Below are 13173 nucleotides of genomic sequence, written 5' to 3' on the forward strand. Positions count from 1 at the left end.
TATCTTTCCATTTAAAAAAAAATGAAAATCTGATGGAATGGAAGCAAACAGAAGCCTTCCTGTTTTTTAAAAAATCCAATTGAAATCAAAGGGGAAAAAATGGATCAATTTTTTTCAGTTTTATTTCAGTTTCTCGCTTTCAAAAACATAGCAGGGAGATGTAAACCCTTAACTGACCCTAACGCCGGTGTGAAAGCAGACTTATTTGGTGCATTTTATTGCTAAAAGTATCCATCAGTTGTGATCAGCTACCATATTATTTACTTAGCACATAAACTGGTGGGTGTGATTTTGGTCTGTTATAGGGCCATGATAATTAATCATTGATTTCAATGGTTTCATTGCCGGCGAAAGTGAGCGGTGAGTTCCGGGAGTGAGCAGGGGTGAGCGGGGGGGGGGGGGGGGGGGAGAGAGAGAGAGAGATTTCCCCCCCCCCCCCCCCGTTCCTCCCCGCTCTCCCCCGCCGGCACCCGAATCTTTTGAGTCGAGTGGGCAGGTACTCGCAAAAGGCAATACTCGCTTGAGTAATTTGCCTTAGAGAGTATGCTCGCTCATCTCTAGCAGCCACCTTTCCATAAACGTGTATGCAGAATGCCGTGGGTGGGATTTTGCAAACAGGGATTAGATGGTATTTGCATGAGAGCTGTGCAATGGGCTCCCAGAATGAATTTTACTGGTAGGCCCTGTGCACCCTAGTCCAACATTGCCAAATACATGTATCATACAGTAATAAGTGCTGCAGAATATCTTGTTGCTATATAAAGATTATCTTAGATATGATTATGAAATACAACTAACCTTTTGTGCTCGCCTCTTGTCCGTTCGCTGGTTCTGATGGTAAATTCGGCTGAAATTTGAAACAATGACAGGGACTGGTAGTGCAATCACAAGGACCCCACTCAGTGAGCAGATAGATCCAAAGATTTTTCCAGCTATAGTCTTGGGTACCATGTCACCATACCTAGCAAAGAGAAAAATATTACAGATTGAAACCAATGCCTGAGATGGATTTACATAATTATTAATTTGGAATACAAAATGAAGATTAAATGGAGTCTGTTAGATTGAACACGCTGTCCATCCTGCAGGCAGCATATTATAGAGCAGGCGGAGCTGAGCGGACTGATATATAGTTCTATGGGGAAAGATTCAGCAGAACTTGTATTTTATATATTTATATCTCTGCTCATTCTGAGTTGAACAGTCCAGTGGGCGGAGCTATCAGTGATTGACAATTATCTGTGAATGAGCGTGTAAGCAGAAAGAGCTGTCAATCACTGGTAGAACCGCCCACTGGAGCCCAGAATGAGCAGAAATAAATGACAAGTTCTGCTGAATCCTTTTCCACAGAACAATATATCAGTCTTCTCAGCTCCTCCTGCTCTATAATACGATGCCTGCAAATTGGGCAGTATGTGAAAGCTGGCAGGTTTCCTTTAATACATTCTAGGGTTCTCATTTTTTAAAGCATTGCCAATGTAATTTTGGTGCAAGAATGGGCTATTTGTGAGGTACCAATACAAGGACTTCCTTCCTCTTTCTCCCTCTCCTTCTTTCTGTCTCTCTTTCCTACCTTACTTTCTTTCTCTCTCCTGTCATTCCTACCTCTGTCTCCTGTTTTATTCCTTCCTACCTTCTTTCCTACTTTCCTTCCTCTCTCTTTCCCATCTATCCTCTCCCTTCCTCTCTCTATTTCCTCTCTTTCCCTTCCTCCTTCCCTTTCTTCTATCCTACTTTTCTTCTTTTCTTATTCTCCCTTTCTTTTTTTCTGTCCCCCCTCTCTCTCCCTTCTTTCCTCTCGCTCTCCCCTCCTTCCTTCCTTTCTGCCTTCCTTCCTTCATCACTCTCCTTCACTTCTGTCTTCCCTTCCTTTTTTCCTTCCTCTTGCTCTCTTCCTTCTTTCCTTCCTTATTTCCTTCCTCTTGCTCTTCCTTTGTTCCTTCTTCTCTCCCTATCTTACTCTTCTTTTTTGCTTCCTTTCTTCACAAACCATCTTTTCCACTTTCCATCCTCCTTCTCCTCCTTTCTGCCTTTCTCTCCCTTCCTCTATTTCCCTTTCTTCCTCCTCTCTTCACCTCTCCCTCTCTTTCTTCTCCCTCCCTCTATCCATCTTACCTTTTCTTCTCCACTATTCTTTCTTCACACCCAACTTTCTCCTTCTAACTCTCCTTTTCTCCCTCCTTCTTTTCCTCACTCGTCCCTTTCTCCCTCTGTTTTGCTATCTCTTCCTTCTCCTGTCTCTCCATTTTTTCTCTTTCCAACTACCTTTGTATTCTCCACGCCAATCATCTCTATAACATTACCGGAGCATATGTAAATAGTTTTTGCCTTACGTGAAGCTGCCAAGATTATAATGCTCACTTGTGATATTTTCCCTCTTTCACTAAGAAGCAGTCCATAAATGTCCTTATGATACACCTAAAACATGACTGTAAGTCTAAAAGTGCCTAAACTTGACAGGATTGTGATGGCTCACATTTAAGCCTTTCTCAATCTCTTCTGTATGTTCAAAAGCTTTAATTAAAAAAGACAATGCCTCTAGCTGAATAAAATTATGCATGTAAATCCTTCTAAGAAGGAGACAAAATCGATGTCAGAAAGGTTAAATTGGGCTTAGTTTGAAATTTATGAACTGTTAAACCTTTCTACTCTGAGAGTCAACAGTGATTAACTTTTTAACCATCAGATGGTTATGTATATTTAAGACACAATAGTGAATTGACATCACTCATCCTATTTGGTATGTTGGATGATCTACAGTCTTGACGTACATAGGTCAGAAGTCCATGATAATTTCTGAAAACTATACTCCAGTAATTGCGATAAAAGTAAATGCTTGAAGTTGGACAGAACGCCACTGTCTGCAGTTTCCTGATATATCCAGTTTCCTCTGTAGAAATGAATTGAGTTCTCCACAGTCATCAATACCCTAAACTTTTATAGCAATGTGTAGCTGCACTCCATAAGTAACTACAGACTGCTATGAACCATGGTTTGTATTTGTTGAAGAACTCGAGGGCCAATCATGGGTAGTTTGATGTCTTAGGTTTCTCTTGGCATTGGATCGTTCTTGCTTGCTGAAGAATTAACAGAGCAAATACATATACATGAAGAAATATTGAAAAGCGCAATTCTGTAAGATATTACCCTGAGTACCTGCAAGTGGGAGGTGCACTGAAAGTGGCACCCGCATATTAACCATATTAAACTACCAAGGAGCCATTGGCTCCCAAACTAAATGCATTTAGGAGACAAATAAAAATGTCAGTCACCATATTTAGATATGTATATAATTAATCTCATGATAGGATTGACGGCATGCAGTGCCTTGCATCTCTTTCCTCCCTTTCTGCTTCTTCTAGTTTTATAATAGCTAAACCAGATTATAATACTGTCCCTTATATACAGTAATATAACTACTATAATACTGCCTCCTATGTACAGGAATATAACTACTATAATACTTGTCCATATGTTCAAGAATATAACTAAAATAATTCTGCCCTCAAGGTAAAAGAATATAACTACTATAATGCTGCCACCTGTGTACAAGAATATAACTACTATAATACTGCCTCCTATGTATAAGACTATAACTACTATAATACTGCCTCCTATGTACGAGAATATAACTACTATAATACTGCCTCCTATGTACAAGAATATAACTACTATAATACTGCCTCCTATGTTCAAGAATATAACTACTATAATACTGCCTCCTATGTACAAGAATATAACTACTATAATACTGCCTCCTATGTACAAGAATATAACTACTATAATACTGCCTCCTATGTTCAAGAACATAACTACAATAATACTGCCCTCAATGTAAAAGAATATAACTACTATAATGCTGCCTCCTGTGTACAAAAATACAGTCTAACTACTATAATACTGCTCCTATGTACAAGAATATAACTAATATAATACTGCCTCCTATGTATAACACTATAACTACTATAATACTGCCTCCTATGTACAAGAATATAACTACTATAATACTGCCTCCTATGTACAAGAATATAACTACTATAATACTGCCTCCTATGTACAAGAATATAACTACTATAATACTGCCTCCTATGTACAAGAATATAACTACAATAATACTGTCTCCTATGTACCAGAATATAACTACTATAATACTGCCTCCTATGTACAAGAATATAACTACAATAATACTGCCTTCTATGTACAAGAATATAACTACTATAATACTGCTCCTATATACAAGATTATAACTACTATAATACTGCTCCTATGTACAAGAATATAACTACTATAATACTGCCTCCTATGTACAAGAATATAACTACTATTATACTGCACCCTATGTACAAGAATATAACTACTATAACACTGCCTTCTATGTACAAGAATATAACTACTATAATACTGCCTTCTATGTACAAGAATATAACTACTATAATACTGCCTCCTATGTACAAGAATATAACTACTATAATACTGCCTCCTATGTACAAGAATATAACTACTATAATACTGCCTCCTATGTACAAGAATATAACTACTATAATACTGCCTCCTATGTACAAGAATATAACTACAATAATACTGTCTCCTATGTACCAGAATATAACTACTATAATACTGCCTCCTATGTACAAGAATATAACTACTATAATACTGCCTCCTATGTACAAGAATATAACTACAATAATACTGCCTTCTATGTACAAGAATATAACTACTATAATACTGCTCCTATATACAAGATTATAACTACTATAATACTGCTCCTATGTACAAGAATATAACTACTATAATACTGCCTGCTATGTACAAGAATATAACTACTATTATACTGCACCCTATGTACAAGAATATAACTACTATAACACTGCCTTCTATGTACAAGAATATAACTACTATAATACTGCCTTCTATGTACAAGAATATAACTACTATAATACTGCCTCCTATGTACAAGAATATAACTACTATAATACTGCTCCTATGTACAAGAATATAACTACTATAATACTGCCTCCTATGTACAAGAATATAACTACTATAATACTGCTCCTATGTACAAGAATAAACCTCCCTGCAAAGTTGTTGGCTAGTCACTGAAAGACAAATGATTGCCTGTTTACATTAGAGGATAATTAATCAGGCAGCAACTGTTTTCTAGGTGAGCTGAAATGTAGCAATTAGTGACTAGCTAACCAATTATCTCTTATCAGCCCGTTGGTGGCCGTGTTTACACGGACCAACTGTCACTTACATTCACTCTTCTGATTGACTATTTAGACAATAGTCATCCTGTGTGAGGTCACCCTGAAGTGAATGCCTGAACTATTCCCGTGTAATGTATCAATTATTACTTGACTTTGTTGTTCTGCGGATTTGCCGTATGTTATCCTCTATTCACCTCTAGATACCTTTTTAATTCGGTAGAATATTCAAAAAGCGGAAAAAGTTACACTGTGAAAGACTTGAAATATATCCTAACATGAGCGGAAGGGATGGAGCAGAAATTCCCACTGTCTCAGGTTTGATGTAGTTAAAAGCTGCCCAGCAGCTGTGTCCCTGGAAATCATTGTAAAATGTTGGCAATTATACAGCACCTGTGTACCAGCGTTCATACATATCCCACGCTACATCACCGGCATTCTGCTACACATTTGCTTTAATGATGTTGAAGACTTTGAAGTGCTGCTTTGTACCAGAATTTAAAATGGAACTCCACCTCTGAAGCCATTTTAAAGAATATATTAGGCAAGTACATTCATAGCGATTCTTGTATAGAATGTTAATAATAGAAGCTCTTTCTTTGGTCGTGGGAATATTTCTAGAATAACATGCATTTTATAAGGACTAGCAATTCTCTATTGACCATATAGGTCCCTATACAGGCTTAATGCGGATCAGTCACCTAAATTAGATAAGACAACATGTTGGGGCACAGTTACAAACTATTTTCTGACAGTTGCAAATGACTATTTGAGCAAAGATTTGTGACTTCCCTTCTTCTGCACTGGCCCTCCAACTTTTTCAAGAAGTGGATAGTATGGAGAGAAGAAGGTGGAGCAACCAAAATAAGAATAAAAGATATATGGACCATATCCTGTGCAAGGCTGTGTAGGTTAGATCGTCAATGAGAGAGAATTCTCTGTATAGCAGGTGCGGCCAACCCCAACCGACTGTCTCAACATCCAGGGCAGATGTATGGACAATAGATACCAAAAATTCTTACAAAATTGGATATAAGGTGCAACCTGGGGACATATATGAGTACACAACGTCTCTGTTATTACATAACCAACATGTATAATATATTTTAATGGTATAGAAATGGTGACAGTCTAGCGCTAGGGATTCCCCGACTACCAAACCCACTTTTTGCGGACTGTTAATTTCTTTCTGGTCTTTTCTATTTCTGGCTGGTTGGCTGTAGGTAGAGCGCTAATGGACGAATTGCTGTGATTCTTTTGTTGTGCATTTTCTATGCTCAATGTTCCTAACACTTAAGCGACCTGATTAGTTCTTGATTTGTTTCCATTCATTTATTAGCACATTGCTTTAGCTTATTGTAAATCTGCCACTTTTCTGGAGAAAGTGAATATTTGAAATCTCACAAAAATGCATCTATAGACTTTGTAAGAGACGTAGTTTCATCAGTTGACCTTCTAAAAATTAATTGGAGCCCCAGCTGGGTTCCTGACATACAGGGTGGTTGTCATTGCCTCACCCTTCAAGAAGAAACCATATAAATAATGTAGGCTCTAAAAATATATATAGACAGATAACTGACCACATTGGAAGTGCGGTAAGATTACTCCATCTTATATATGAAGGAGGTAAGTTGGTGTTAAAGGTCGGTCTCGATTGACCATTTTTGAGATTTTGATAAAAGCCAACACAAGTAATAAAAACATAGAAATAATGTAAAACATATCAGATACATCGGATTTATGAACAGAGGGTATGAGTACTAAAATCCCGAATATACAAGTGATATGTATCTACTAGGTATCTTATCCGACAAAAAATCTGGATAAACATAATGTTGCTTAAATATTCATGAGGAACATTCATGCATAAGGTTCAACATGTCTTTCCACTTTCCCTTTACGGCTGCATGCCCTGAATTAATTCCCTGATATTAAAGTTGTCTTTCAATTAATTAATTCTGCTGAAGTCAACATATTCAAAAGCGGGTGAAAATATTACACTGAGGTATAAGTGTATGTCCAATTTTGATCCATAATCATCAGGGAACGTAATTTCACATCCACCCATATTCACCTTTGAAAGTAACACCAGGCATTACATATTAAATTGGTAATGATCTATCAATTGTTTTGAGATCAATCATAATTGTGTGTAGCAGGGATAATGCACCCGGACTGTAATTCATTATGTTGCCTACTATTTATGTGACTTGATATGAAAATATCTGAATTTGTGCCCTTGCATTTGGTATCAGTATATCAGTAAGTATGGCTGCTGGCAGGGATTTTTTAAATTGATACACTCATGCTCACAAAAAATTCCTTCCCAAGAAATTGTCAAGATTAAATGAAACTTTCCCTGTGTGATTGGAACGTTGATAAAAGTAAGTGGTTGCATTATCAGAGCTAAAGGAGAATTTATTGTGGAAGGGAGACTCTAGTACCCTGTTGTACTGATTCTAGCTTGGATGCAAGATGCGATGCAGGTGGGCATAGAGGCTCTAGTACCCTGTTGTACCACCTCTAGCTTGAATTCAAGATGTGATACGGGTGGGCATGGAGGCTCTAATACCCTGTTGTACCCCCTCTAGCTTGGATACAAAATGTGATACGGATGGTCATGGAGGTATACAGGTTCTGTACGGTATCTTGAGCATATTAGTCCACATTTACTGTAACTAACCCTCTAGAGTGTGCAAATTTGTAAACTGTCGAAATTGGTGCCCCAGATAGTCCCATACATGTTCTATTGGTGATAAATCTAGCAACACATTAGGCCACAGAAGTGTGACAATGTTCTTGAGGCATTCCTGTGACCCCCTTTGTGTGTGCAGCTGAGCATTATCCTGCTGGAAAATGCTTCGTGAAAGCTGCCATTAGAGGAACACATGTGGCTGCAGGATGTCCTGAACATATTGCTGAACTGTCATTGTCCCTCATACCACTACTAGGGGCGACCGACTGTCGTATGCGATGGCCCCTAAGACCACCAAACCAGCAATGGGGCAGTGTGCTGCTCTGCAGTAGAGGCAGGATTGAGGCGCTCACCTCTAGGTCTCCAGTATCCATTGTCAGTGTCCAAGCTAAACTTAGATTCATCGCTGAAGACAACATGGTTCCACTCTATAGCAATCCAGTTGCGTTGTTCATGACACCACTGCAAATGGAGGAAATGATCGGTGGGTGTCAAAGGCAGTACACATATTGGGCACTATGAGGCCAAATGCCCTTCAGCCAAGTGCCTGGAAATGGTTCCGACAGACACAGGGGTGTAAAGATGGTGCAACCTGTCTCTGGATGGTGGACATTAAGAAAAACAGTTGGAGCTGCTCATGCTTGTGGGACAATCACACAATCCTCTCTGCTGGTGGTCCTGAGCCCGGTTGCCTTGTGTGCTCCCACACATCCACTGGTCTAAACACCTCCTAAAGGCCCTTTTAGTCACAACGATTATCACTCAAAAGCCACCTTTTGAGTAATAAACGTTGAGCCTAAACACGCAGCCATCATGCACTGTTCGCGCATTATTTGTACATTGGTGATTTCTAGCAAGCAAACTAGAAATCACTGATGACTCTTATCAGCGCTGCACGCTGTTTTCTCAGTGGGCAGTGCTGATAGTATTCTTTCAGCTGGTATCCCGCTGGCAGTTCTCATTGAGACACCAGCTAGAAGCTCAAAGAACAATGCAGCTGTTTGCATATTGAAAATATCTGCTTTGTTCTCTGAGCTATCGCGGTGGTATCCCGCTCCACCTGCATTAACTCTTAAGTATCTAATTAGCTACTTAGAGTTATGCAAAGATGATTGCTCAATACTGTCACTCAAACTGTCTTTTGAGCGATCATCGTTCCATGTAAATGAGCCTTAACAGTCTGGTCAGAATGTCCCAAGTGGCGGCACTTCATCGATACGACCATCCCGCTTCTCACATCCCAATAATGTGCCTCCGTTCAGACTCTGGTAACGGGGTGAAATCTCTTTGATAGCGTTGTAGAGGCGTCTAGTGGTCAACAAACAGAAAAAGAGGTGCACTACACACAGGTAACCTCGGAGAGCCTTCTACAGGCCAAGGGTGGAACCACTTTTAGGGCCTCTAATCATTTGCATATCTGCCTGAGATGTAACTGATGTGGTGTTTTTGCAGCAAAATGACAACTCCTGGTAGGGGAGGAATTGTTTCTTGATAAACAGTATATTTGTACATTCATGTACTGTATACTATCAGAATACTGTATCATGCAATATGCAATTGTGTGTTAAATATAGTTTTAATGCTTATAGTTTTATCATGCATGACTATTTACTTGGAACTTGTGACAGTTGCACAAATGATTTCTCAGCTCTGTATTAAAAAAAGAAATAGCTTTGGGAACACCATGAAAACTTCGGCCTTAAATAGTCCTACGAGAAAGCATCATGAATACGTTTAGGGAGTGGCTAAAATTAGCAAGGTCATTGCCTTTGAAGTGGGTAATTCCCAGTCTAGGGTCTCTTTGACCTTGAGTCCTTTCATCTTCCTGGGCCTCAGGAAATAACTGTTATACTCATGGGCCTCTTACGTCTGTAGGATTCAGCGTATGTAACTCTCTAAACTGTCAGTACATTTGCATTCTGCCCTGTGCTTTGCAGCGAATATATATTTTATCTGCTCTCCAGGGAAGCAGAGCCGACTGACCTAATTTATTGCTACGTATGTGCCTCCTTTTCATTTGCAGCTCAAGGTTGGTTTGAGCGGAGTAAGAGAGAGACCATCTGCCCACAATGCCCCAGGGCAAGGATTTTGGAATGAGTGGAAACAGACAGCAGTAGGGAGTGCCAAAGATGTCAACTTTTACAACTCTCTCTAAAAGAATCAGTCTTTTATTCTATAGAAACTGCAAATGTCTGGAATAAGCAAGAACAAGTGTGCCCAGACGCAATCAGACAGAACAAGCAAATAATTGGTGTCAATGCAGGCTTGGATATTTGGTGGCAATATGACCTGGTGGTAGTTGTAGCATCACTAGTATCTGGAAGAAGACAGAAGAACCTAGAGGGTTAAGCTAATTTCCATATGGTAGACATCCCTGTTCTCTTTCCTTCTATGTGTGTCCAGAATAGTACTATCTTTTGGAGTCACATACGGATAAACCCTTCCTGTATAGTATATTATCATATTGACCATACCTCACAATGACACCCCCCCCCCCTCCAATGGAAGAAACCAACAAACTTGTTTATACACCATTTAATGTGGATTTTGATCAGATATCTTAGATATGTGTTTTCCTATAAGTGACCAGCATGCGTCTGGCCACTTAATCCGTCACTTGAAAGGGTGATAGCGCTGGGTGAAGATGGGAGATGGTGATACATTTCCTACATTTACAAACACTAAAAATAAGATCTCAGCAGTTCCTTCCTATTATCATTCTCTGGTTTGGTTCTGTTTTGTATCGCTTTACAATTAAAACTCTAGAAATAAAGACATATAAAGAATTATTCATTATGTGTCCCAGGGGATCTTCCATCTTTCCTCTTCTTCTCACAATCCTGGCTATGAGTCAACTAGCTGCAGAAGGAACACTTTCCTATTCCTCTATCTACAATAGGACTCCTGAAACACAAAAGTCACTCAAACATCTTGAGGAAAGTTGGCCGAACCATCCAACTATCTGATGTGTATGGAAACTCCTGACTCTCACCCGACGGCTGCTTTCTTTTCACATGATGGCCAAAACTATCAATTGTTAAATTTCACCTGATGAACAATCAGTTTGGTTGAAATCATTCACTTTGATCAATATTAAGGCCCTTTTACGCGGAACGATGATTGTTCAGTGTAAACGCAGCTGACGATTGAACAATAAATTGTTCACTTTTCGTTCATTTTCTGCAGCATAAAAATCATTTTTTGCTCGTTCACTAATGGTTCGGTTTAAATACCGATCGCTCAGTCCTTCTCATTACTTATATACTGAATGTGAGCGACTGAACAATTTCCCATCTGTATAAGCCAACGATTAGAGATGAGCGAGCATACTCGCTAAGGCACATTACTCGAGCGAGCATTGTCCTTAGCAAGTACCTGCCCACTCGGAAGAAAAGATTCGGGTGCCGGCGGCGGCAGGGAGCTGCGGGGGAGAGCGGGGAGGAATGGAGGGGAGATCTCTCTCTCCCTCTCTCCCCCCCCGCTCCCTCCTGCTCACTCCCGCAACTCACCTGTGCCGACACCCGAACCTTTTCTTCTGAGCGGGCAGGTACTTGCTAACGACAATGCTCGCTCGAGCAATTGTCCTTAGTAAGTATGCTCGCTTATCTCTACCAATGATATATCTGCTGGAATAAACAGGCTCAAACGACAAATTAGCAGGTCTAAACGGACCCTTAGACAAGATTCACATGAGCACATGAATATTTGCGAGCGCAGCCTTTTTCGGGAACAAATAATACTTTTTTGCAACTACATAGTGTTTCATGCATCTCCTAGTGTATTTTGCGGGCATTTGTGCATCCCCATTGACTTCTATGGGGAATTTTTTTGCGCAAATGAACAGAAAAATAGAGCACATTACATTTTTTTTGTGTGACTGAAATGTGCATGTGTAAATTTCGTACACACAAATACATCCGTGTGAATCTGGCCTCAGACTAATGGGCATGGCCCCCTAAACACTGTATCCCCTGTTTACTTTTTGGTATACTGTTGCTCCGTTAATTGGCTCATAGGCATGAGATTCGTTAGGCACCATTTACACGGGACGACTCTTGGCTAAACGATCTGCATGAGCGAATGGCGTCATCGCTAGTTGTTCGCACTCGTGCTAAACGTAAAACAGGCGGATCACTGCTGAGTATCGCTCACTTCTCGCTAACTTCTCACACAGTGCTTCACATTCTATGAGCGGGGAGCGTTTAGATGGAGAGAGAAGTGAGCGGACGAGCGAGGATGTATATGCTGGTTGAAAGTGAGCAACAAACAAAAAGTAGACAAATAGTGTGCGATGGTTTACCTTTAGACGCAACAATTATTGCACATTTTCGAATTTTGCGCGATAATCATCCTGTGTAAATGGCCTACGGACTCCCTTCATCTCCGCGGGAATTCCCTTCATCCGTCCCTTAGAAGAATGAAAGGCATTCCCATGGAGATGAGGGGAGTCCCCACAGGGATGCCTTTCATTGTTCTGGCGGCTGAGCGATTCTGGGGCTGCGGCGTCAGTTCCCTGCAAGACACCGCAGTCAGCCATGTAAACCCGTGGAGAATAGGCTCAACTTGGTTGTGGCTATACTTCGATCATGCGCCCCTAACACTCCATTAGCCGCGTTATTTTAGTGTGGCTATCAGAGTGTTAAATTGACGCACATGTGAAAGAGGCCTTATAACTTGTTCATTGGCAAATGCGCTCTGCAGCTAGAGTATCTGCGCAAATACGTTTGTCTGTTTAAGCCCTTATTTGCATTTTCGCTAGTTGCACAACAATCATCTCGTGTAAACGGCCCTCATGATAACTCTATAAGTATAGTAATTCGCCTAATCTGTGTTCAGGTAATCATCTATAAAACAACCGATGAAGAAGGAGAAGCTGTAATAAGGTCTAGCAGATCCCATTGACTAATCTTGTACGAGGCGCACAACGCACCTCGCTCGCTTCCCATTATTAGCATTTCTAAGTATGATAGAAGCACGCCCGCTCTGATCTCATCAGAGGCATCTACGCTTTCCCTGTGTTGTCTTTCACCCCGGCCGCTCTACACGGTTGATCAACAGAGGCTCCTTTGATCAGAACTTCTTATAAATGAGTTGCTCTTTTTTTCAGCAAGTGAATGAAGTTTCAGATCACTTTGAAGTCTCTTTATTCCGTGTCCTCATTTATGCTCTGTAACCGCAGCGTAAGCCCACAGCGGACTGACTCCACCGCCAAGAAAGGGGCTCATTTTTCAGAATGCAGATTTGCCGATGCACCTGGATAGTGTTCTCACCGCT

General features: G+C 40.3%; 1 protein-coding gene across 2 annotated transcripts in view; it reads right to left on the reverse strand.

Annotated features, from left to right (window-relative positions):
• KCND3 (potassium voltage-gated channel subfamily D member 3) overlaps window positions 1-13173 on the reverse strand; it is a 412167-nt gene that overhangs the window by 46639 nt on the left and 352355 nt on the right. For both annotated transcript variants that reach the window (XM_066598663.1, XM_066598662.1), the window contains exon 2: window positions 799-961. In XM_066598663.1, coding sequence (XP_066454760.1) covers window positions 799-961 — 163 coding nt within the window. The remainder of the gene's footprint in view (window positions 1-798; window positions 962-13173) is intronic.

This window comes from Eleutherodactylus coqui, chromosome 4 (genome assembly GCF_035609145.1).
Source record: "Eleutherodactylus coqui strain aEleCoq1 chromosome 4, aEleCoq1.hap1, whole genome shotgun sequence".
Classification (NCBI taxonomy): Eukaryota; Metazoa; Chordata; class Amphibia; order Anura; family Eleutherodactylidae; genus Eleutherodactylus; species Eleutherodactylus coqui.